Source organism: Phaseolus vulgaris, chromosome 7 (assembly GCF_000499845.2).
Source record: "Phaseolus vulgaris cultivar G19833 chromosome 7, P. vulgaris v2.0, whole genome shotgun sequence".
Classification (NCBI taxonomy): Eukaryota; Viridiplantae; Streptophyta; class Magnoliopsida; order Fabales; family Fabaceae; genus Phaseolus; species Phaseolus vulgaris.
In genome coordinates this window covers 25,608,061-25,631,586 of record NC_023753.2, presented here as the reverse complement: position 1 = coordinate 25,631,586, position 23,526 = coordinate 25,608,061, and the positions used below count along the sequence as shown (strand labels likewise).

Here is a 23,526-nt window from a genome sequence, read left to right as displayed (position 1 = left end):
TCAACCTCCAATCTTCTTCTTCCTCATGGCTACCATATTGAGTGAAATTCCTTGTAGCTTTTTTATGCTCCCATCTCCCTTGTTGTCTTCCATGAGCCGATTCAAGCCTTTGGAGCCTCTACTCCATTTGTCTCATTTCTTCATCCTTTTGTGCTAGGAATGTCTTTTGGGGAGATTGGGGTTTTGATGGCTCCCCTAAAGAAAGATGAGCCACAATTCACAAGTGAACAAACAATTAGTGAAATAGAAGTTAGAAAATACAGTCTTAAGTTTGCGTCACTTTTGGTGAAAAGAAAATCAAGAGGAGCACGCTCAAAACACTCAAAAAGAAATTTTATCCTCTCACAAAGGTCTTTCTTGAGGTTGAAAACTCTCAAATGAAAAAGGTCAAAGCCTTAAACACTTAATCTTAATGGAAACCACAACAAAACTTAAGAAAGAAATATAAAAGACAATCAAGAAAAGCTTAAGCAGGAAAAACTAAACCAAATTTGAGAAAGAAAATATGACAAAACTTGAAAAGGAAGACAAGCAAGAAAAAGGCACACAAAAAGACTCTAAGATACTTACTAAACTTTTAACAATGAATCTTTTTCTTTAGAAATTGTTAAAACAAAAGGATAAAAATTCCAAAATGGTTGAAATCAATTTGCCAATCAAGTGGAATCCAAAATTTTGAAAATGTTGCTCTTTGAAAGATTGGAATAAAAAAAATAGCTTGCGTAAATTTCTTTTCTCTTTTTTTTTATACTTGTTCTTGGATTATGGAAATGAAATGTCCATGGTTTTTATCATGCATATTTTCATATAACTCCAATTTTCACAAAAAGTTTGGGATTCAAAATAATTGATCACTTGAAATCTTTTGCTTGGAACTTAAATCTACTTCTACTAAAACAAGTTTCTAATTACTTATAACTTTAACAATTAAAAGCAAGTAAGTAGAGGCAAAATTATAAGGACTCCTAGAACCCTTAAGAACATATGACTCAAGGCAAATAGGTAATAACAAAAGAATACATAAAGGAATATTCAAGAAGCGAAACAAAGCTATTGAATAAGGTAAAATGCCGAATTTAAAAAAACAAGAAAGTAAATGACTGAAATTAAAAGTGCTTGAAAGTAAAGACAAAATTTAAAAGTACTTGAATGTAAAGACAAGGAATTAAAGATGCAAGAAAGTAAAGTGCCAATCAACTCTAAACAAGATAAGCTCAAAAACCAAAGCTCTGAATACCATATGATGTGAGTTGATTTTTAAATGTTTTCATTTAAGGTGACACTTTACTTTAAGATTGAGATTCTAGGGGTTAATGGTGATGGCCTTAGGAAAATTCCCACTGGACACTAACTTAATCAAGTGGTTAAGTAAGTGTGAAGGTGCATTTCACAAAGGCAAAGATAAAGACATTGTATGGTGACATGTATGCAATTGCCGAAATAAAGAAGAAAACTAGGAAACATTAATGGAAAGGAAACATGAAGGAAGTGGAAGAAGAAACTTATGAAGATGGTGGTGGGAGGTCACGCCACTTGATGGGTGGAAACCACCAAGATAAGTGTTAGGCCACCACTTGAGAGTTTCATTCTCATCAAGATAAGATCAAAAGGAAAATGAGACAATACTCACTCAAGCTCTCACAATATTTGTGTAGAGTAACTTTTCTATTCAATTTCAACATATAAAATACAATGGGTAGGCCTCATATTTATAGGTGAATGAGCCTTGGAAAACAAGCAAGAGGGTAGGATGGGAAAAGGGAAAAAATGGGCAGCCTTAGGGTTTGACTAAGTCAAACCCGCATTCCAGGCTTGTCATTCTAGTAACTAGGTCAAATTGTCTTCCTAAAGGGCTAGGAACAATACACGCTCTATTATGTTAAATGCACCTTATTCTAGCCTATCTTTGCTATTTGGACCCCTAAAGTGAACCCAAATTATTTACAACTTGTTTTTTTCTTTAAGAAGACTAGTAGGAAGAACATTTAGATGCTCTGGTTTGTGTCCATTTCTTCCTCTGGAGAGGTTTGTTAAATCCTTGGTGAAGTCTTCACTTGATTGTTGAGATGACTTCTCATAGTGTACATCCTTGGTCATCTCTCTGTTCGCTTGGTTTGCATCACTATCACAATATCAACATATTCTATCTTGAAATGAGATTTCTTGTCTTTCTAATTTCTCTTTTTTCTAAATACAACTGGAAGTAATCCTTTTTATGGCAATTAAAACACCCAACATCTGCATGTTATTTGACAAATATTTTGTTTGTTTCTTCTCCTTCTACTCCTTCTTCTTCTTACTTGTTGACTTTGAAACATTCACAATCAGCCCATCATCGTCTGTTGTAGGCTTTTGAGTTTTTGTAACTCTTTATTTTTTATTGAGTTGTGCACCTCCTCTAAGTAATGGTTTGTTCCTTACCGAACAACAAAATGTTCTTGAAATTCTTAAACACCTTCAGCAAGGCGTTAAGAAGCAGTAAAGTCTCTTGCAACTTCACTTTTATGTTCTCTAGATCATCCAAATTCTTGTTGAAATTTGTTCGCTTCTCCACCATTGTTCTTGGCAAACAAAATTTGTTTGCCAAAAACTTAGTCATATACAATTACTCAAGTTTCATTTACATCGATACATTAATCATCTCCTTAGCAACTTCCCTTAATGCCTTATCACCAAGACACAAAATTATTGTGTTCCTAACTTTGTTGATCATGTCGTCAATTTTTTTCTTCTAAGACATATAAACACTAAAAATGTGTCTCACCCCTTAGAAAAAATAAATTTCTCTATATATAGAAGTTAACAAAAAAACGTCAAGAGACTTAAGCCTAAACATTCCATACAAGCATTAAAAGATAACAAATGAAACGGTTTATCCAAACTTAACATTATTGGACATTGACAATATTTTTTTATATTCTTCTTCATATGATCATGATTTAAAGTCAATTACCATATAGGCAATTGAAGTGGTTGTTGCTTTGGAGACTTTTCATGAAGCAATGTGAAAATTTGTAAAGAATAGTTCAACAAAAAAAATATCATCAAAGATTCCTAGACCGTGCAAATACATATTATTTGTGTTGCTATACGCCAACTAAGATTTGAAGTATCTTATGGTGATGTTTGCATCCAGGTATGAGGCACCACATTGTCCACATGTTGAAAGTTAGTTAGGTGTGCATTTCCTATAAGTAGGAAATTGTAACATTACTTATAGTATGAGTTCAGTTAGTTAAAAAGTTGTTACAACTATTAATTAAGTGATAGCTGGAATTTAGTGAAAGAAAAAAAGTTGTAATCTTTATATTGATAATGAATTCTAACTTACATATATAAATTGAAGCTACTTAACACTTTAATCTCTTGAGATAATCTTCTAGTGATTTTTTGTATTATATCAATTATCGGTTTATCATTGTTTAATAGACTATCTTCCAATAAATTTATTATATTTAACTTGGAGTTATGTTAGGTTCATTGAACTATTGTAAATCCGTTCAATCATTAAATTGAATTCAGTATTTAGTAGTGCAAAATGTATAAACAAGTATGGTTTATTTAGTGCAGCTTTGCGTTCAAACATTTTCGTTAAAAACACGATGGCATTTTTGTAATTAAGTTCATTTACAAGTGCATTTATTAGTAAAGTCGCACTTGTAAATCAAGCATTTGGATTTACAAGAACAGCTTTACTAATAGCCGCCTTCTTAAAACCTTTTTAACCCTAATTCAAAAATGTGTCACTTACGTTTTGATACTCTCCTTTCTCTCGCACTTCGTTTCTCTTATGTGCTTCCTCCATTAACTGTGCTTTCTCTTTTCTTCTTCTCTTTTTTGCATTGTCTCCGTGCCATCAGTAAGCATTGTCTTCCTCTTTTCTTCTTCACCATTGATTTTTGTATGTTTTGCGTTTCTCTTATGTTTTTGTCTTATGTCCTTGCTAAAGTCATGCTTCATTGGGAAGGTTTTTGTTTGTTTTCTGTTGTGCCTTCCTCGTCGCTATTGTTGCCTTGCTCCGTCATATATTTGTGTTTCATTGGGGAATTTTTATTTGCGTTTTTTGGACTTTCATGGGATGAAATACGAAGAGATAAGATATGGATGCACCAAAAGATCAAAAGAAATGCTAAAATAATGACCACGTTCTTCAGAAAAGATCAAAGTTGAGAACTTTGATTTGAAACGCAATCAACAGCAAAAAAAGAAAAAAAAACCCTAAACGCCTCTCGTAAATGCGATTTATAAATGCGGCTATGTAAATAGCCGCATTTATAAATCGCATTTACGAATGCAGCTATATAGTCGCCTTCCTATCTCTTTGATTTACAAATGCGTGTTCATCAAATGCGGTTATATAGACATCCTTATAAATGTAAAATAGCCGCACTTGTTTTGCTTTTCTACACAAATAATTACATATACGCACTATAAAATTCTTGTGGTAAAAAATAAGCAATCAGTAAATAAATAATTAAATAAGTATATAGCTGTCTTTAATATATATAATTGCATAAGCACTACCAAAAATAAATTATTACAAGAAAAACCGCATGAGTAAAGAATTTTCAATTGAGAGACAAAAAAATAATGTGATAAATTTATTCCTTGCGTTTTGGTCCATAAAGTTGTATCCCTCGTTTATTCAGGGCTTGTCTAGGTCTCGAATTCAGCTCTGCATGCTGCATAGAGTGAATCACACAAAGGTAAACACTTTTTGCTTTAATTTTAATTTTGATTTTGATCATTAGTGCAGTAAATGAATACTTACATCGTGGACAGCCTCTCTAAGTAAATTCACTTGTGCCCTCGACACAGTTTTTATCTGATGAACATCAAGGTTTAAAGGTTTAATTAAAGAGGTAATTACGATGATTCATTAAATAATTTTGACTTGTGAAAAAAAAGAAGAAAATGTGCCTTTGAAATAATTGAACTCTACCTTTTTATTGATAGTCCAAATGACACCTTCAGTGCAAGGAGGGACAGTGAGGGAGCCAATGTACCTGTAGTACTTCTTCCCACCCAACTTTATTTCTGAGGGATCAAACACCCCAATTTTCTTTTCTACTTCATTCTCACCCATGCTTTTTATAATCTCTGACAACTGAAATATTTTCACAGATACTTCTTATTATGATTCAGGAAAATAAATTCATTTATTATTCCTATTTAGATTTTAATTAACTCGATTAACTGTAGCTGACTTAAACAACTCACCTTGCTGAGAATAGGATCGGGTCGACCAATCTTGAACAGAATTCCAACAACAGCAATCTTTGTTTTTCCATTTTTGCTTTTGCTTTCATGAACCATGTGGAGCTCCAAATCATACCTAATATTGCAGGTTTTTGAAAGAAAAATTTCAACAAATTAAATAAGAAAAAAAACACTTAGGTTTAATATAAAATACTGAAAGTTGACTTTAATCAAGAGGGGAAATTCTATAGTTTTAAGTGAAAAAACAGCCCAACAATCCATAAAATAATATGAGCAAGAAGAGTTATTGTATATTAATATATGATATATATATATATATATGAATGTAATACTTTATATTATAATTAAAAGTATCACCACCATACGAAAAACAGTATAAAGACAATGATTTTGAAGCAAGACAAACCTCCTTCCATTGATGGTATGTTCGGAAGGTGAGTGCCAATGGCACTGATGCAGAAAAAAATCCGTGGCGTTGATGTTTATTGATCCAGCATCTTCTCCCCATTTCAGCTGCAACCGTTACGTAAATTATAAACTAAAATATTTCATATTTTAATCAAAGTTTAAGTGACCAACCAAATTTAAATAACATGGATATATCAAATATCTTATTAGGTAGCTATGAGACGAAGGACAGTTAGTTTCTTATACATGTTGAGCTGTATACAATTCAGAAAACCTATACTCAATAACAAAAAATATTATTTTATCTTTTATCAAATTTAGGACAGCTTAAATAAATAAGTAATTAACAACCCATGAGTATACAAATCACATTTGGTTCTGTTATTTTATGCAAATCGTTCATAGCCACGTACGTTAATTTAATTGACCTAAATTAATGTTTGAAGGCATGTGTGCAAGACAGATAAGAAAACATTGTCAAGATGCGGGAAGTACGAGATTCTTTTTTTTCAACAATAATTCTACATTTCCTATACTTTTGTTTTTCTAATTATTAAATAAAAATATGTGTGTTACCTGTATTTTTATTATTTATCGGATTAAATTAAATAAAAATATGATTCTGAATTAAATTTGTCGGATTTATCTATTTTCTCATCCTAATATGAGTAAGAGAGATATAACAGACAGTTTTTTTTTTCTTTGTCTTCTTCATTATGTTTTCTTATATAAAGTTTTCTCTTTTATCATTACATTCTCATTCTTCTTTCTGTGTTTTTATTTGTCTGCTTACACCCAAACAAACAAAGAAAAAAAAGTGAGAAATGTAATAAAAAAAGAGAAACAAAAGAAAAAGTTGATGTAAGAAAAAAGGAACAATTATAGCCTTTCGAAATTGTTAACCTAATGTTTTTGTACATCTAAGTATCTATCATGAACCATGAGAATGCATTCATCCGTTTTCAGCATTTTCAGATGAGAGGAGAACCAACACCAATTCCAGAAAACTGTTACAAAAAAGTTGTTTGATTCTTTCTTTTTTTTAATTTAAAACAGAAAATAAAGTTAGAATATATATGTTTGAAGCATGTTTTGTTGATTGGTTACCTCAATATCATGGCCTCTGTTCTTGACAGTGGCATTCTGGGGCTTATAGTGCTTCTTTAGCTCCCCCAACTTTGGCACCACTTTCACCCTGTGGCTTGATAAATCGATTGGAGACTGCATTTTCCCACTTTTACATGTTTCCCATTCCTTCTTCAGTTCTCCCCAGCGTGAGGGACCCTTCTCACTCCCTTTTAAGTAATCAAACTCACTCTCATCCTCTGCAAAACATCATATAAATCTTCATCAACACATCAAAATGATGCATGAATCAAAAGAAAGAAAACTCAAACACTTGTTCCACTTACCAACTTCCTGTGCACTAATCCATGGTGTTGAATGGAGTACGATGATTGCAAGTATTATCAGATTTGGAAGAAAAACTCTGCACCTGCTTTGATGATTCATGTTAATGAAGATTGAGATTTCCAAAGTTCAAAGCTCAAGAAGATGAAAAAGGCTGATTCTCATAAATATGTAATTGAAGGACATTAGGGCATACTATATATACACTTTGGCAGGCATTAAAATGTTTAAGGTTTGGTGAGAGAAAGCGAAACTTTCTAAGTCAAACACATCAAATTTCCGTTTTCAAGTCTAATTTTTCTTCACTTTTATATTTAACTACCATAATTTTTCAAAAAAAATTCACATTTTACTATTATATTTTTTATTGTATATAGTTTACCAATCCATATAATATTTAACAACATATACTCATGTCAAGAAAATATTTTTAAAAAATCAAACATCATTATCTTATACTCATTTATATAAAACATATTGTCCTTCTGATATGGTTTCATATTCTTTAAAAAAAAATTTACCGATGTACATATTGATAAAATGTTTGAAAATAAAAAAAAATGTGAAAAGAAAAAGCTTAAAAAGTAAATTCGTGAAATTATAATAAGAGAGTGGTTAAATATATGATTTTTTATTGTTTCCCTTTGTCCTATTTGAAATGTGAACTCAGAATCTTTTGCACGCACAAGCAAACGTCTGAATCCAACAAAGAGTTGTTGTCCATTTTATATCATTAATCCTGGGGAAAAATGAAACATAAGTAAACGCTATATAACAAATTCAATTCCATGTTTTCTTCCTTTTTCTTTTGGAACACATCTAACATTTAACACACAACAAAATATATAGGCTGATTAAAAAAAAAAACAATGTAACATTATTTATCTCCATACTGTCTAGTTGATAAAGCATTGAATATATGCTCTATTTCTTTTTAATATAGGAAATAATTATATAGAAATAAAATCATTTTGTCTAGGTTAATGTGATACTTGCTCTAGATCATATACAACAGATGATCCATCTAAGTATTCGGTTATATAATTAGTCCGTCTAATGGAAGAGAACATAAGACTGTTTATTAAAGACTATCTCTAATATTAATAAAAATAAATTTTTTAATTTTATTTGTTAATATTATATAAAGACATTTCATAATATATAAGTAGGTGTAAATTTTATCTTATCTCAGTATGGTCAATTTAGACTTAAAATTCACTTTCTTAAGATAATATGAGAGTTAACTCTTTTTATCAGCAGAGAATAAATAAAATAAAATAAAATGAGATATTTCAGGGGTGTCCCAACTCTTATACAAAAAACTCAAAACAAGTTTCCTAGCACCCTACCAACTAAGGATCCAACATACACTACAATAACCAAAATTATATACCAGATCAAGATATAGAAACCCAACAAATACAATTACATCAACCCATCAAAGAGATCACACCCTCAATATAGGACATACATCCAACAACTAAACAAGATCTTTGCCAACAGGCTGAAGTGCGCCACATAACCAAGTGTCAAACTTAACAAACCGATCCTGCGAGAAGGAAACGTAAACCGGAAATAACCCACCAAAGAGATCACACCCTCAATACAGGACATAACATCCAACAACTAAGCAAGATCTTTGCAACAGACTGAAGTGCGTCAAATAACCAAGTGTCAACATTAACAAACCGATCCTGCAAGGAGGATACATAAACCAGAAATAACCTGCAAAAAGCACACAACAATTTCCCAAACTAAATAAGTAACCATAAACACCACATATCAATCTCTCAAAGCTCATACACCATAAAGATTCCAACACCAGACCGAAAAGCATAAATCAAATATACTTTCCTTTACCGCAGTCCAAGAACAAAATCATCAACCCGACCCTGCCAGGTAGAAAAAAACCAAGAAAACCTGCACTAACACACCATACCTTCCAAACCTGGACAAAAACATTAAACAAGAAACACCAAATATCAATCTTTCAAATACCTCATACAACATTGAGGTTCCAAACATCAGCCTGAGTAAGAAAAATTAGCCACACTTTCCTTTGTCGTGACCCAAGACCAAGTCTTCCTTTGTATCATAGTAAAAACCTCCACTGGGTCTACACGCTCATTCTCAAACAACCATATTCCTATGATTTCAAATTTCACTTACAATACCTACCCAAATACCCCCTCCCCAACACCTAATAATAACATGTTTCAAACCTATAGGTTTAAACATCTTAAAATGTATTTGTGCATCACAATGTAGAGACAAAGAAGACCCCAACCACTCGAGACACATTCCCCAAATTCGCATATAGGGTGTCCAAGAATTTTCCTGGATGTAGCCCCTCCAGCAGGGCATGCATGGAGACCATCGGGTGCAGGTTGGGTATGTGCAAAGTAGCTCGGTCAAACCGGACCATGAACTGTCTCAAGCCCTTTTGTCTCCCCTTGCACGACATTATGTAAGGATGTTGAGGTGGCGGCCATGGGCTTGCAATTTGCGAACCTGGCAAGGAACCTGCCACAAAACGTCTCAAATGAGTCTATCGAGTTTCTAGGCAGATAGTAGTACCATTCCAAGGCCATCCCGGCTAGAGTGGTGGGAAACAATCTGCAATGCACGTCCATGTCCATCGATAATAGTTGAGTTTGGGTCATATGGGCCTTAACATGTGCCTCGGGATCTGAGGTCCCCGAGTATTTCTCCAGATTGGGCCAACTCCATCTCTGGGGCAATTGGGCTCTCATAACCTCATCCGTGAAGGGATGAAAACTCCTTAGGTTGGTCCTCATTGTGCGATTGATCAACGGGTCAGGAAATGCCTTGAAGGGTTGATGCTCGTGCCACGACTGATGTGATTCCAATAGCCACATAGAACAAGATTCTTGACACTTTGAGGAATCACCTTGAGCTGGAAAATGTAGAGGCACTTTCTTAGAAGTTGGATCATGGTTCTAAGATCAAGAACTCACCAATAACAAGTACCAAATCCCAAACTCATTTGGATGAACCAAATATTGTCAAATTGAATCAACAAAGGAATAGAAACTAGATTAACCGAACAGAAATAAAAACAAAACAGAATATAGGTGCTGAAAATAGAAAAACCGAAAGCTAGACAACTCAAAACACAAGGCAACATGAACAATTGAAGAAGAAGAAAGGAAGGAGAAGAGAATGCTCATGAAGATGGAAGATAGGTTGGATGATCACGCCACTAGAAGTATGGATGCTCCTAGATGAGTGTGGAAGCCGCCACTTGAGGAAACCATGGTCCTTCAAGATAAGACTAGAGTAGAAGCTCAAAGCTCTCCAAATGCTCACTCCAATTTTGAGTATAGTTTCTTTAGATAAATTCAAATCTCAATTTTACAAGGAAGGCACCTCTATTTATAGCCTAAGGTGCTGAAAAATGAAAGCTAAACAATTCAAAATTCCCTCCAAAAGCCATCTAGAACCGGCGCTAATTGCCTAAGCAAGGAAGGTGTGATCCCTTCCTTCACTTTGGCACCCCCTATTCTACTCCTACACCTATCTACTAATACACCCCCCTAAAGGTCCTATTTAAAACCTAAAAGATGCTATAACAAAAGAGGTTTCTAAGGTTTCCCTCTAAGCACCTTCAACTAAAGACACTACAAAAAGAGAAAATACATGTCCTCTAGCTCCCAAGGCTTTGAACATGCTTCTTGTAATCCTTTGAGGTGGACTTTGACCTCCATGGGTGTCCTCCATTTGTGCCTCCACCTCTTCTTGAGCTTGATGAGTGGCCTCCATGTTCTCTTGGGCTTGATCTCCATCAACGACTCCCTTGCCCTGTTCTGCATTGTGTGGAGCTCTGTGGGGTTCCTCTCCAGGATGATTTTTTTGTGGGAGTGTGAGATATCGACCTCTCCTGTTGATTCGAGTTTTTTCGGGGGTCGGTCACCCTGAGTGGTAGTGTTATTGTCCCTACGAGCTACCTGATCATGCAATACCAGTTATTATGCCCTGTGTTGTTCTCTTACGGATGCCAAATCTCATTTGGCTCAGGGCGTCTCTCACAATTCTAGGTAGGTCTTCCTCGTTTGTTCAGGGGGGTCCCCTATCGGTTGATTTGCGTTTTCCTGCTGGATTGAGAGTCTATATCCAAATTTTGTAATGGTAAGGTTTTACCAGGTCTCACGGTGGACACCAAATGTTCCTACTGAAAATGAACTCGGGGAGGGCAAATCGGCAAGAACTTCGTGTTCCTCAAAGAATGAGCTTTCATTTGGTCTCCGATAAGAGGGGGAGGTCCATCTACAAAAGACTTTTTGATGCTTAAGTCAGTAGGAACACAAAGATGATGATAAATTCTTAACAAATAGCTAAAAGTAAGAGTATATAATAGAGTTTAATGTATCCTCTTATCGAGAGAGTCATCACCTATTTATAGGTCTTGTTAGACTCAGACCATTAAGAAAAGCATTAAATGGTTATCATGAGATATAAATGGAGTAACCTATAACTGCTAGTAACTTATAACCGATTTATTGTCTGACTTATGTGTCTTAAATATAATATTAAACGGACAGTTCTTGTCTGATTTATGTGTCTTAAATATTATATTAAATTAGCGGTTATTGGTCTGAATGTACCTTATTGTAATTGGGGTATGTACACTAACAAAAGTTTGTTGGACTGATCAGATCACCCCCTATTAAGTCAAAATCAGATCATTCATTATATAGTCAGATGTACGAATTGACAATATAAGTAGATGCAAATCTTATGAAACAATTTTATAAAATTAAGTTAGAATTATTATTATAAGAAATTCTAATTATTTGTATGTAGTTCAAATTGTTAGATTGTTAGGTAGAAGGTGGATAAAAAAAGTTGAGCCAACCTAATTTCACACTGATTTTACGTAGAATTATACATGCACTCAGTGAATGGTAGTTGTTGGATAAAGATCAGATGGCTCAAATTTTAAATGTGTATGGGTGGTCTACTCTTTGTTCTTTATGTTTTCTTCATGTTGACCAAATTTTGATCCCATAATTACTTGGTTGATAATGTAATGCGTGGAAAGAAAATTGAATTGTAGAGAAACCGAATTGGAGGTAACTTTAGTAGGTGGTGGTGTTATTTTGAAATTTGAATGTGTAGTGAAATAGTAAATAAATAATTAAAAACATTATTCTCAAGAGAAGATTGATTGTATCTCTTCATCTCGTACACGTTCGGACTCATTACGCGTTTTTTCGTTTCCCGTTAACGCGTTTATTTGTATGCATCCTGTAAAAGTTAATTTATTTATGATATATTAAGTAAACGTAGTTTATTCTTTTTCCTTTAACTACCATCATTACAATTTGGTCGGTAGAAATCAATTCAAATTCTTCTTTTAAAAGTTAAAATTGACCGAAAGTTAACGTCACTTTGTTTACTAATCAGTTTTTTAATATTAAAACACTCTCAAAATGCAAGCTATTTAAAGAATGAAAGAAAAAAATGTAATTAACAACTGAGACTAAATAGTTTCATAAATACCCACATAAATTCATAAGTTATTGGGACGCTCCAAAATGGACAGTTGCTACAATATTTTTAATAATTTCATTTTTCAATCATTTATATGTAAGAATTATATAATTTTCTTTTACTTTTTTAAATACATTTGCTTTAAAAATTTATTTTAGAAATTTTATTGCTTTCTTTTACTTTCCTGTCTTATTTAATTTATGTATTGTTATTTGTTTTTACTAGTAAATCTTGGTTAACTATTGTTTCGAAGAAAATTTTTATTTATAAAAAAATTTGTGAGCATGCAATCATATTCAATTTATAACCATTGAACACATTTTTCTCAAATATTTATTAGATTGTGTTGGTTTTTGTTGACAAAATTCACTGAAAAGACTTAGTAACACTTGTTAGATAAAAATGTTTTAAGCTTACATTTGAGTTTATTAAATTTGTGTGTTTTCTTTAAACTAAAATAATGTAGATAATTTTCTTATGACATTTTAACAAACTCAATTTAGAGACATTCGCATGTTGCCAACAAAAGTGACTTTAATAATATAATAAGCAATATTCAAAGTAAAACCATATTGGGTGATGACGAATTTGCTGATCTACTTAAGTAACTTTATATTTATTTATTTTTCTTTATTATCATCATAAGCAAGTAACTTTATATATCATATATTTTCTTAATGCCTAAAACTGGGTTGATAAGGGTTCAAAGAGAGAGAAGTTTGATTTTGCGTGCTTACTTATAAATTTTCAATTTCTGAATACTTATAAGCATGTATAAAATTGATAATTACGTCAAAATTATGAATTTTTAAACATTCTAGACTAAAATTGCAAACTTAAAATTAGTGAAAGACTTAAATTTCAATTTAGTAAAATTGAGACATGCCGTCTAATAATCATGAAAATGGTTGTACAAAAAGAATTTAATAAAATATTTGTACAGGTATGAGTTATAATTAAATATTTAGTTCTTGACTTGTTTTGTGTCTCAAAATATTGGGTTGGTAAAAGCACGAAAGAGTTGAAAGTTTGAACCGCAAGCACGCCTTGTTGAAAGAAGAATCCAAGAAATTTCTATATTAAGTTATCTACCCAACCCAACTAAGAAATTTAGCAAAATGGAATAAATAAGTTTCATTTGTTTTGTTGTTGTGAAGCATAACAAAGTATAATAATCTTTATCTAAGGAAATATATTATATATTCTCGAAGATCAGAAAGGTACATGCAAACCTGTCATCTTATAAATCTTCTGGAGATCAAATATTTTAAGGTTAACTCCAGCAAGAAGGGAGCAGCCATGACGAAACCCTAGGGATCTTTATGGCTGGAGTTGGTGGAAGAAAAAATAAGTCCATAATCAAAATTATGGGAGTGGGATTGAATTGGAACTCATAATTTTAAGTGTTTTACTTTTAGTTCTGAATCCTAAATTGTAATATAAGTGATCTAAAGTGGTTTGGTAAAAGTTCAAGATGATGGTGATCAAGTTTCTGTGTTCATTGTAGTCGTCTTGTTACTAAGATAGATCCATACAATTTCATCACATGACAAAGATAAGGTGATATGTTAGCTCACTTTTATTTTTGATAAATTTTATTAGGATTAGCTATAGAACCAATAAAACAAACAGATGTTGGAAGGGATGAAATTGAAAATAGAAGAGATAGCGGTTAATATTCTATAATAAACTTATGATACACTTTTCTTATGTTAATCAAAAACACAAAATATATTCATCTTAAAATGTATTCTGAACTCTTTTGAAATTAAATTTTGCTAAAAAGGAAATTAGGAAGTTAAGTGTTCATAGAAATATCATGAACAAATTGGTTATTTTGAGAGTTTTAGGCATCAATATTGTTCATATATATATAGATGGAGATTTCAATAGGAGTATTCTAATAAAAAAACTAATTATGAAAATATGTTATACAATAAGTTTACAAGATACTACGAATTAGAAAGAATGATAACTATTATTTGCAAGAAAAACGAGTTTGATAGAAGTTATTCTTAGTTCACTATCTTTATTACCAGTATTCACTAAAAAAAATATGTAAAAAGTGGCGGTTTTAATATGGCGGTTATTAATAACCGCCACAAGTTTCAGTATAATACGTCATTTCATTAACCGCCTTAATTATCTTTTAAATTATGTCATTTTTAACCGTCGTAATTTTCTTTCAGAATTAAAAACTTGCTTTATTCCTATATTCACATTTTTAACTTGATTTAAAAATCCTTCAGTTTTTCACTTGAAAAATGATTTTTTTTTTGAAAACTTAAGAAAATAATTTTTTTTTAATTTCATTTTGAAAACAAGAGTGACCCTAAGTCTAACACTTTCACTCTCGTCCTTCTCTCTGCCTCACACTCACATGAACCCTGCGCTGCTTCCACACGAATCGAGCACTCTGCCTCACACAAACCCTAGCGATGTCTGGCTCCCACGAACCCTAGTGCTTGTTGCTTCCACACGAACCTAGGGCTCTCTGCCTCACACGAACCCTAGCCATGCCTGCCTCACACGAACTCTGCCTCCATACGAACCCTAGCGCTCTCTGCCTCACAAAACCCTACTCTCTCTGCCTCTACACGGAACCGATTTGAAGGTAATTTGATGTTTAGGATTTGTCATGTGATTCTATTTGTGTATTTCATTATGTGTTTCATCTTTTTACTAGGTAGCTAAAGAGCAATTGAAGCAAGTTATCACAGAGGCGGCAGGGGAGAAAGAGTTTCCTGACTCGAGTTCTGATTTTCGAGCAATTAAAGCAAGTTATCACAGAGGCAGGTGAGAGAATTCTAAAACTCATTTTTTGTTCCAATCCTGCAGAAACTGCTTTTCTGTATCCAAGGGTCTTTGTTGAGTGAGGAGAATGGTCTGTTTTTTTACATGGTTCATAGGTGAAGCTTGCCCATTCACGTATGAGTAAAAGAATGACACTGCATCGTCTTGACATTGTTGAATCTAATTTGTTGAGAAAGTCATTTGGCGGTCTGCAACAACCATTTGCCCTTTCCAGGTTTCAGCCTTGAGGACAAGGCTAACTCTGTTGGGCAGGGAATTGATATCCCACTCAGGTCCATAGTTGTAAACCTAAGAATAAAAAGTAGGATTGATTGTTTAGTGGTTCTGTTTAGGTGTATTTCTGTTTCAATTAGTAGAGAAGGAGTATTTGGAGAATGGTTGATTCTGTTAGAGGGGAGTGGGGTTGGTCTTTTTCCTTTGGGAAAATGTTGAGATCATCCTGGGGGATCCATTAGTGGATGTTGAGTAAGGAGAAAATATTTTGTTGAGTTGCCACGAGATATTGTGGTTATAACTAGTGTTTTACTCTAAGATACTAGAAATCATTGTAATCATTACTCTTGGGGTAGAGTTCTCTCTATATATGTCCTCTTGTATTGATTTACGTTGAATCAGTTCAATAAAGATCTTTTTCCTCTCATAGCTAACCCTTTTCAAGTGTGGATAATTGGAGCATACAGATTCCTCTCTTGCCAGAGAGAGCTCTACTCTTTGTAAACTTGTCTTTCTTTCTCTCAATTCTGTTATTTTCATTCTTTGATTGCAGGTACCCCTAATACAATTCTGTTATTTTCATTCTTTAAATTTTATTTTGTGAAATTATTTTATAATGTTCAGTACAGTAGTTTCCGTTTTTATGTCAAACAGATTAGTTGTGGTTTATTTTATTGGATTTTGGATGTTAAAAAGAACATGTTAAAAAGGATGTCATATACTATTGACTCCCATTATCATAAAACCAACATAGTGAACCCTTTCTATTCTATAAGGTCTGTGGATTGGTGGATAAATGAATTACTCTGGCCATCAAGTATTTCCTATTGTGTCTGACATACTTTTTTATTGCACTAAAAGAAATACAATGTGAAAGTGTTGAAATGAGTATATTACTATTGGTATTTATCTTTGTTAGATGATGTTAGCAATGTGATTGATCTAACTTGATTTTTTTCTTTTTGGTAGTTGTTGAAAGACCAAAAGTTTGTGGATGAAATTTTGTCCCGTACTCCAATTAAGCGTATAGCAGAACCTGAAGAAGTGTCTTCGTTGGTGACTTTCCTTTGCTTGCCTGATGCTTCTTACATCACTGGACAGGTTATATGTGTTGATGGAGGATTAACAGTGAATGGATTTCAACCCAGCATAAGAATTACCTGAAAACACTATTTGGAACAAATGATTCTCATTTGATCACGAATAAGTGTGAGAAGTGATGTGCATTTTGGTTTTCTCTCCCTTCTAGTTGCATACCAGAATACATGGTCTTGTTCAATTCATTAGCAGGTAAGTGAAACTTTGGTCAAAGGTTCTGCTCCTTAGAGATAAATTTCTCAATAAATATTTACAGGAGAAGAAAGTATGATGGTAGAATAAATTGAGTTTCTTACGAGTTGAAATTTTAATCTATAGAAGCTTTCTTAATTAACATTTTCAAAAGTTAATTTGAATTTGTGTATAAACTTTAGTCTATATAAAAACTTAATTCATTTTGCTTGCAGTAAACAAAATTTCAACTTAGCAAATAGTAGCCGAGTTTAATTAATTCTTTCTCCGAAATTTAAAAATTCAAGTACATGTCACATGAGTAGCGGTCGGAATCATGTACTCATGGTGGTTCAGGACTATACTTATCATTGGCCATATTTGTTCCTGATCAGGGAAATTAGTCTTTGGGTACTTGGATATTAATTTCTTCAGTAATAAACCATTTTATGAATGTTGACAAATTTCATGACTAAAGGCACATTCAAGAACTGCGAATATAATTTTCATCCTCTAAGAAATAATCTAACATGATGGACACTGTATTTCAGTAGGTTAATTGGTGAAAATTTGTTATCTATGCTTGACATTGTAGTGTCTAAATATGTAAATGTGTATAACTTCTTTTGCTCCCTTGAATCCCCTTACTTTAGAAGTGGATGGTCAAATAAGATGTCATTTTATAACCCAAAAGGAAAAGATGTAATGTCAATATTTGCTCTACTATTTGTAGATAGAACAGTACAAAGCTGAAATCAAGAAACTTCAAGCATCTGAGGCAAAAATTAAAGCATTATCAGTTAATTATGCAGCTCTATTAAAAGAAAAAGAGGTACGGTCATTACTTTGTGGAATATATGTAATTAATGTACATTTAATCTGTAGATTTTTGTTTTCATTAGTTCACTTGAACTGTGCACTCAGACTCTGTTGAGCCATTTTTTTACTACATAAACTTTTCTGTTAATTGATTGGACTTATTCTGTTTAACTGGGGTATCTTCTATACGTTTTGGAGAACTATTGTTGGTTTTATGCAACTTAGGGTGTTTTAAAGTTATCGGATATAAAATGATTAATGTGCTGTCACCCAAAAGATTGAACTTTTGGGCTATGAGGCCTAGGTACATAATATGGTATGCGTATGATTTGGATACAGAGAATTTTTAGAAATTAAACACATGATATGGTCAAGATACATTAGCAATTTTGTTTGTATTTATATATATTTGACATGAATATACTATTTTTTAAGCAACATTAATATTACCAACTTCTCATTAATAGTAAATAACTGAATTTCATCGAATTTCATCTATTTTTGCAGAATACACAGTAAAGGGTTTCACATGTAACTGGTGTTGAAATAAAAGTTTGATGATGAGAAAGAGAGTGTGCCCTTTTTCTTTGCTACCATTTTAGTCTCCTTGGCAGCTTTAGACTGCAAAGCGTGCTACAAAGACATGGAATAAATATGGAAAATCCTACTAATTAAAGATATTTATCATTTTATAATATATAGATAGATGTAAATTTCACTGATTTATAAGATTCAATTTAAGTTTTAATATAATGAGAGTTATTTTATAGTCTATTCTAAAGGGTGCAAAATAAGGTGAGTCTAGTTCTTAATAAGAAATATAAGATAACAATCTTCATAATGAATATAAGATAACAAATAATATATATATATATATATATGTATATATATTGGAACAGTGCACTAAATTGGAATCTGATAGAATCAATAGAACCATAGAAGTGATTATTTGCCTGTCTTCTAAACTGAGTCATTAAAGATTTTTTTTAGCTCAACTTTCATTAATAGTCTTTACTTATTCACTCGTTGATGAATGGACCATAAAGTCCACATTGGTTAGTGACTAAATTTGTTTGAACTTTTTTGTTATGTGAACTTGAGTTTGTTATTTCATTTTTTGTTATGTGAACTTATTTTTTTACTGTAATCTAATGATAACGTCTATCTTTGATGTGTCTAATGGACATTTTCCAGCTTCACATTGTCTAGATGTGATGCATATTGAGAAAAATGTTTGTGACAATGTTTTGTATACATTACTTAATGATCCTAAGAAGTCCAAAGATAATCTCAAAGCCCGAAAGGTTCTTAAAGAAATGGGTATAAGGAAAGAGCTTTGTCCAAATGATAAAGGAAGATTTCGACCAAGTGTATTTTCATTGTCAAAAACAAAGAAAAAAACGTTTTTGCGGACGTTGAAAAATGCTAAAATGCCAGATGGATACTCAAGTAATATTGCAAGGTGTGTAGATTTAAAAGGTGGAAAGATTTTTGGACTCAAGAGTCATGATTGTCAAATTCTTATGGAACAATTACTACCTATTGCCATACGTAATGTTTTACCAAACAATGTGACTGTAGTGATAGTAGAAATGTGTTCATTTTTTCGACAATTATGTGGGAAAAGTTTAAGTCAATTTGATCTTAATAAACTTGAGTCTCGCATGATTCAAACTCTTTGCCACTTGGAAATGTTATTTCCTCCTACCTTCTTTACAATCATGGTTCATTTAACATGTCACCTAGCTGGTGAGGCAAAGCTTGGAGGACCGGCACATTACCGTTGGATGTATCCCATAGAAAGGTAAATTTCCTGCGGAGCTTTGTACTTTTTTTAAGTTCAAAGTTTGATTATTCTAATTGCGAAAGAATTTTATAGGTATTTGGGGCACTTAAAATCGTATGTTCGAAACAAGGCACAACCTGAAGGTTCTATTGCTGAAGGATACCTAGCTGAAGAGGTTTTGACCTTTTGCTCTCAATATATGGAAGGGATGAAAACAAGAACTAATAGACCGTCACGTGTGGATGACTCTTTCAACACAAATATTTCAGAATTGAATACCATATTTCCACCAATTGGGGTTAAATTTTATTTATTCAGTATTAAAATTACGTCAGTTAAAAACGTCACTACTTACGTATATTATGGTGTTAGAATTTTCTTCAATCATTGTAAATTGCGACAGTTATAACTGACACTACTTACATATGAAAACCGCCACTATTTACACTATGTTTAAAGTGGCGGGTGTTGCGGCGGGTAACATAAAACCGCCACATTAAACTTTGTGGCGGCCAGTTCTATGGCGGTTTGGGAAACCACCAAAAGTGTATATTATGGCGGTTATAAACGCCACTTTATACGGAAAAAACCGCCACAATATACACTTTTTTTTGTAGTGATTTTATCAAAATTAGTCGTTAGTGAAACTAGAATTTGATAGAAGTTATTGGCTCTACGAGAATGTATCATGAAAAGTAGAACTGGGTACAAGTATAAGGTTAGGGGAAATAAGTGGAATGAAGGAATGTCATTCATACAATTCTTCATCAATGTAAATTTTTTTGTATTTGATTACTCTTTCTCATTGTGGTTGAAGGGTTGTCGAGGTGGTTAGCCAGACGAAAGAGAAGAAGTTAGTAGAGAGTATTAAGGTCGGGGAAAGGCGGATAAATGTGAGTATGCCGCAATATGTATATGACACCCTCTTTTTTGTAAAACCACAACTCAAAGTGTTATGACCTTAAAAGTAATTCTAAAGTGTTTTGAATTTGCCTTTGAACTTAAGGTTAACTATTCTAAGAGTAAAGTTGGTGGAGTGGGAGTGAGCGTCAATTAGACGGTGTTGTATGCTTCTATCCTTAATTGCGAAATTATGAAAGCACATTTTACTTATTTGGGGGTGACAGTAGGAGGGAATCATAAGAGGTGTGTTGTTTGGGAAGGGGTGCTCATAAGATACATAGTAGATTGGGCTCTTGGAAAGGGAAATTCCTCTCTATGGCTAGTAGATTATGTCTTATCAAATATGTGCTTACCTCTTTACCGGTATTTTACATCTCCTTCTTCCGTATGTCAGCTACTGTGGTGAAGGAAGTGAAAAGGATACAAAAGAATTTTTGTGTGATTGGGGATCAGAGAGTAGAAATATTGTCTGGGTGGCGTGGGATAAGGTCTATGAGTTGAAAGATAAAGGAGGTTTAGGGGTTATTGATATAAGAAGGTTTAACTTTGCTCTTTTAGGGAAATGGATTTAGAGACTTAAGTCTGAAAAGAGAAGTTTATGGAAGGATATCTTATATTCTAAGTATGATGAGTGGAGAGGCTTAAGGTCTCGGGTTCAAAATAGCAAGGAGTTTGTGTGGTGGAAGGATATTAGGAAAGTTTGGAATCTAAAGGAGTGGGGTAACGACTTTGATGACAGAGGATGATGGCGAGTAGGGGACGAAAAAGAAATTAGGTTTTGGGAGGATAAGTGGGTGGATAATGTGCCTTTAAAGCAAAAATTCCCTAGATTGTTATCGGTCTAGATATTGGTCGTACTCTGTCACAAGTTGGTGTTTGAAGAAATAATAGATGGTTGTGGAAGATGGAGTGGAGAAGGGATCTCTTTATGTGGGAATCTAGCCAGACTGAGCAATTATTGCAACTGTTGGATAACAATAGGTTATTGAAAGAGGGTGAAGGTATAGCTGATAAATGACTTTGGAGGGATGTAGAGTTTAAGGAATTCTCTGTGAAGGCAGCGTATAATTTTCTTTTGAGGGAGGAGTCTGTAGTGTATGGGGAACTTTTTGGGGAGTTATGGAAGCTAAAGACTCTACCTTCAACACAATTTACAACTTGGAGGGTGTTAAGTAATACAATTGCTACTAAGGACAATCTTCTGAAACGTGACATTTCTATATTGTGTGATTGTTGCCCTCTGTGCGGCGTGAAAGAGGAGTCGATAAGTCATCTCTTCTTTGAGTGTTGGGTTTCTTGGAGAATTTAGGGGCTTTGTCTCAAGTGGTTGGGGTTTTCTTCGGTACTCCATTGTGGTGCACAATTGTACTTTAAGAGAATTAAACCTTTAGGTTTAAAACATACTACTATTAGGTGTTGGGGGATTTGGGTTGGTATTATAGGTGAAATTTGGAATCATAGGAATATGGTTGTTTTAAGAATGGGCGAGTTGATCTAGTTGAGGTTTTTATTGTGGTACAAAGGAAGACCTGGTCTTGGGTTATGGTAAAGGAAAGATTGGTTGATTTCTCTTAGTCGGATTGGTGTTTGAAACCTTTGTGCTATATGAGGTATTTGAGAAATTGATGTTAGGTGATTTGTGTGTAACATTTTGACACCAGGTTTGGAAGTTTTTGTGTGACTTAGTGCAAGTTTTTAGCTCCCGTAGTATTCTTGCAGGTTTGGTTTGATATTTATGTCTCATTGGTGTTTGGTTTACTTCTACTTGTTGGCAAAGATCCTATTCAGTTGTTGGAGAAGGGTGTAAGGTGGTATTTATTTTGTCTTATTTTGTGAGAGCATGTCTCCTTTTGAGGGATAATGTAATTGTATTCTAATGTGATTATGCCTATATCAATCTTATCATGTACATATCACTCTAGTTGATGTTTTGTAGAGTATGTTGGATCCCCAATTGGTTGGTTGTTAAGAAGTTTGGTCTGGGCTTTTTTTGTTTAAGGGTTGGGACACCCCTAAAGTGTCTCATTTTATTTTATTTATTTATTGTTGATAAAAAAAAGGACATAAACCCTCTTTTAGTTAACATCTTAGTAATTTTTTTATCATTTTCTTTGTAAGCATATTTTAGTCAGAAGTGGTTGTTCTTTCAAACAATATTTAATATAGTCAGTCATGATTTTTATTCTAAAAAATACTTAGTATTTAGTTAGAATTGATTGATATCCAAAAAAAATACTTAACTTGTATTTTTTTTCAATGTGAGTTTATATAATAAAACTTTTTTTTTTATCAACGCATAATGAAACTTGATCAAATTGTTAAAGAACTAAATGTAGTCTCTTTTATAAACAAACTAGTATAAAAATCTAAAGCCTAAACATTTCTCATAGTTTAACTCAAATTACATATTATCAACTTATTGTCTAACATGTTAAAGAATGAGATTATTTTTACAAGGATTTATAAAATTCTTTTCAATAGTTCTTTCAATAAAAATTGAAAATCATATATTAGTTTTAACATTTTTTTTATCATACCAAATATTGTTTTAACTAACTATTGCATAATTTTCTAATACAATTCAATCTTCTTTTCCTATGTATTTGATTCACATAAGAGTATATCATTATAACTATTCCATACTCCACTACATAATTCAATATATTCAATCATAATCTCAATTCAAGCAATTGTCGAATTTTGAACTTCCTCAAACACAACTTAATTAGTATATCTAATAACTATAATTTATTAATGTAAGTCGCTTATCATAGGGTTTTTAATTCATATGACCATTAATCAAATTAATTAAATATAATAATTATATACATATATATAAGCTTTCATATTAGGTATCACTATGCAATTTAACATCTCAGCTAGGCTGACATCTCAAGTAACAACAATCATCTGTCATCACATGAAGAAAGTATTATTAAAATATATGGGGGGACTAAACCAAAACTCATATGTTAACAAAAACAATAAATAGGTAGACTATACCTATTCATAAAGAATTCTAAGAACAGACTAGACGGAAGCCTATTATATCAATGAAATGATTCTCTATGAATAAATCCTAAATTAGCCAACTTATCAGCAAACACATTCTCTTCACGAAAAATATGAGTAACCCTAAACCCGATTTTCACACAGTAATTAAGACAAGT

At 32.8% G+C, this 23,526-nt stretch overlaps 2 protein-coding genes across 3 annotated transcripts; one reads left to right on the top strand and one right to left on the bottom strand.

The window, feature by feature from the left end:
• Nucleotides 1–4,463: 4,463 nt before the first annotated feature.
• Nucleotides 4,464–7,325, bottom strand: LOC137828914 (alpha carbonic anhydrase 7-like). The gene is made up of 7 exons (XM_068635667.1): nt 7,041–7,325; nt 6,736–6,953; nt 5,627–5,733; nt 5,221–5,335; nt 4,943–5,107; nt 4,772–4,825; nt 4,464–4,682 (listed from the first exon to the last, which is right to left on the bottom strand). The coding sequence occupies exons 1-7, from the start codon at nt 7,138–7,140 to the stop codon at nt 4,602–4,604; spliced, it is 840 nt and encodes a 279-aa protein (XP_068491768.1). The 5' UTR covers nt 7,141–7,325; the 3' UTR covers nt 4,464–4,601.
• A 7,543-nt stretch (nt 7,326–14,868) lies between these two features.
• LOC137828910 (uncharacterized) lies at nt 14,869–20,005 on the top strand. Of its 2 annotated transcripts, none has more exons than XR_011083996.1 (6): nt 14,869–15,166; nt 15,239–15,348; nt 16,549–16,869; nt 17,582–17,680; nt 19,414–19,471; nt 19,547–19,840. XR_011083996.1 is itself a non-coding variant. In XM_068635662.1 (6 exons), exons 5-6 carry the CDS (start codon nt 18,819–18,821, stop codon nt 19,860–19,862), a joined length of 969 nt encoding a protein of 322 aa, XP_068491763.1. In that variant the 5' UTR covers nt 14,869–15,166; nt 15,239–15,348; nt 16,549–16,869; nt 17,582–17,680; nt 18,175–18,818; the 3' UTR covers nt 19,863–20,005. The 2 variants fall into 2 exon arrangements, 1 of the variants encoding a protein (XP_068491763.1); XM_068635662.1 differs by having other exon boundaries at nt 18,175–19,471; nt 19,547–20,005.
• The last annotated feature ends 3,521 nt before the right edge of the window (nt 20,006–23,526 follow it).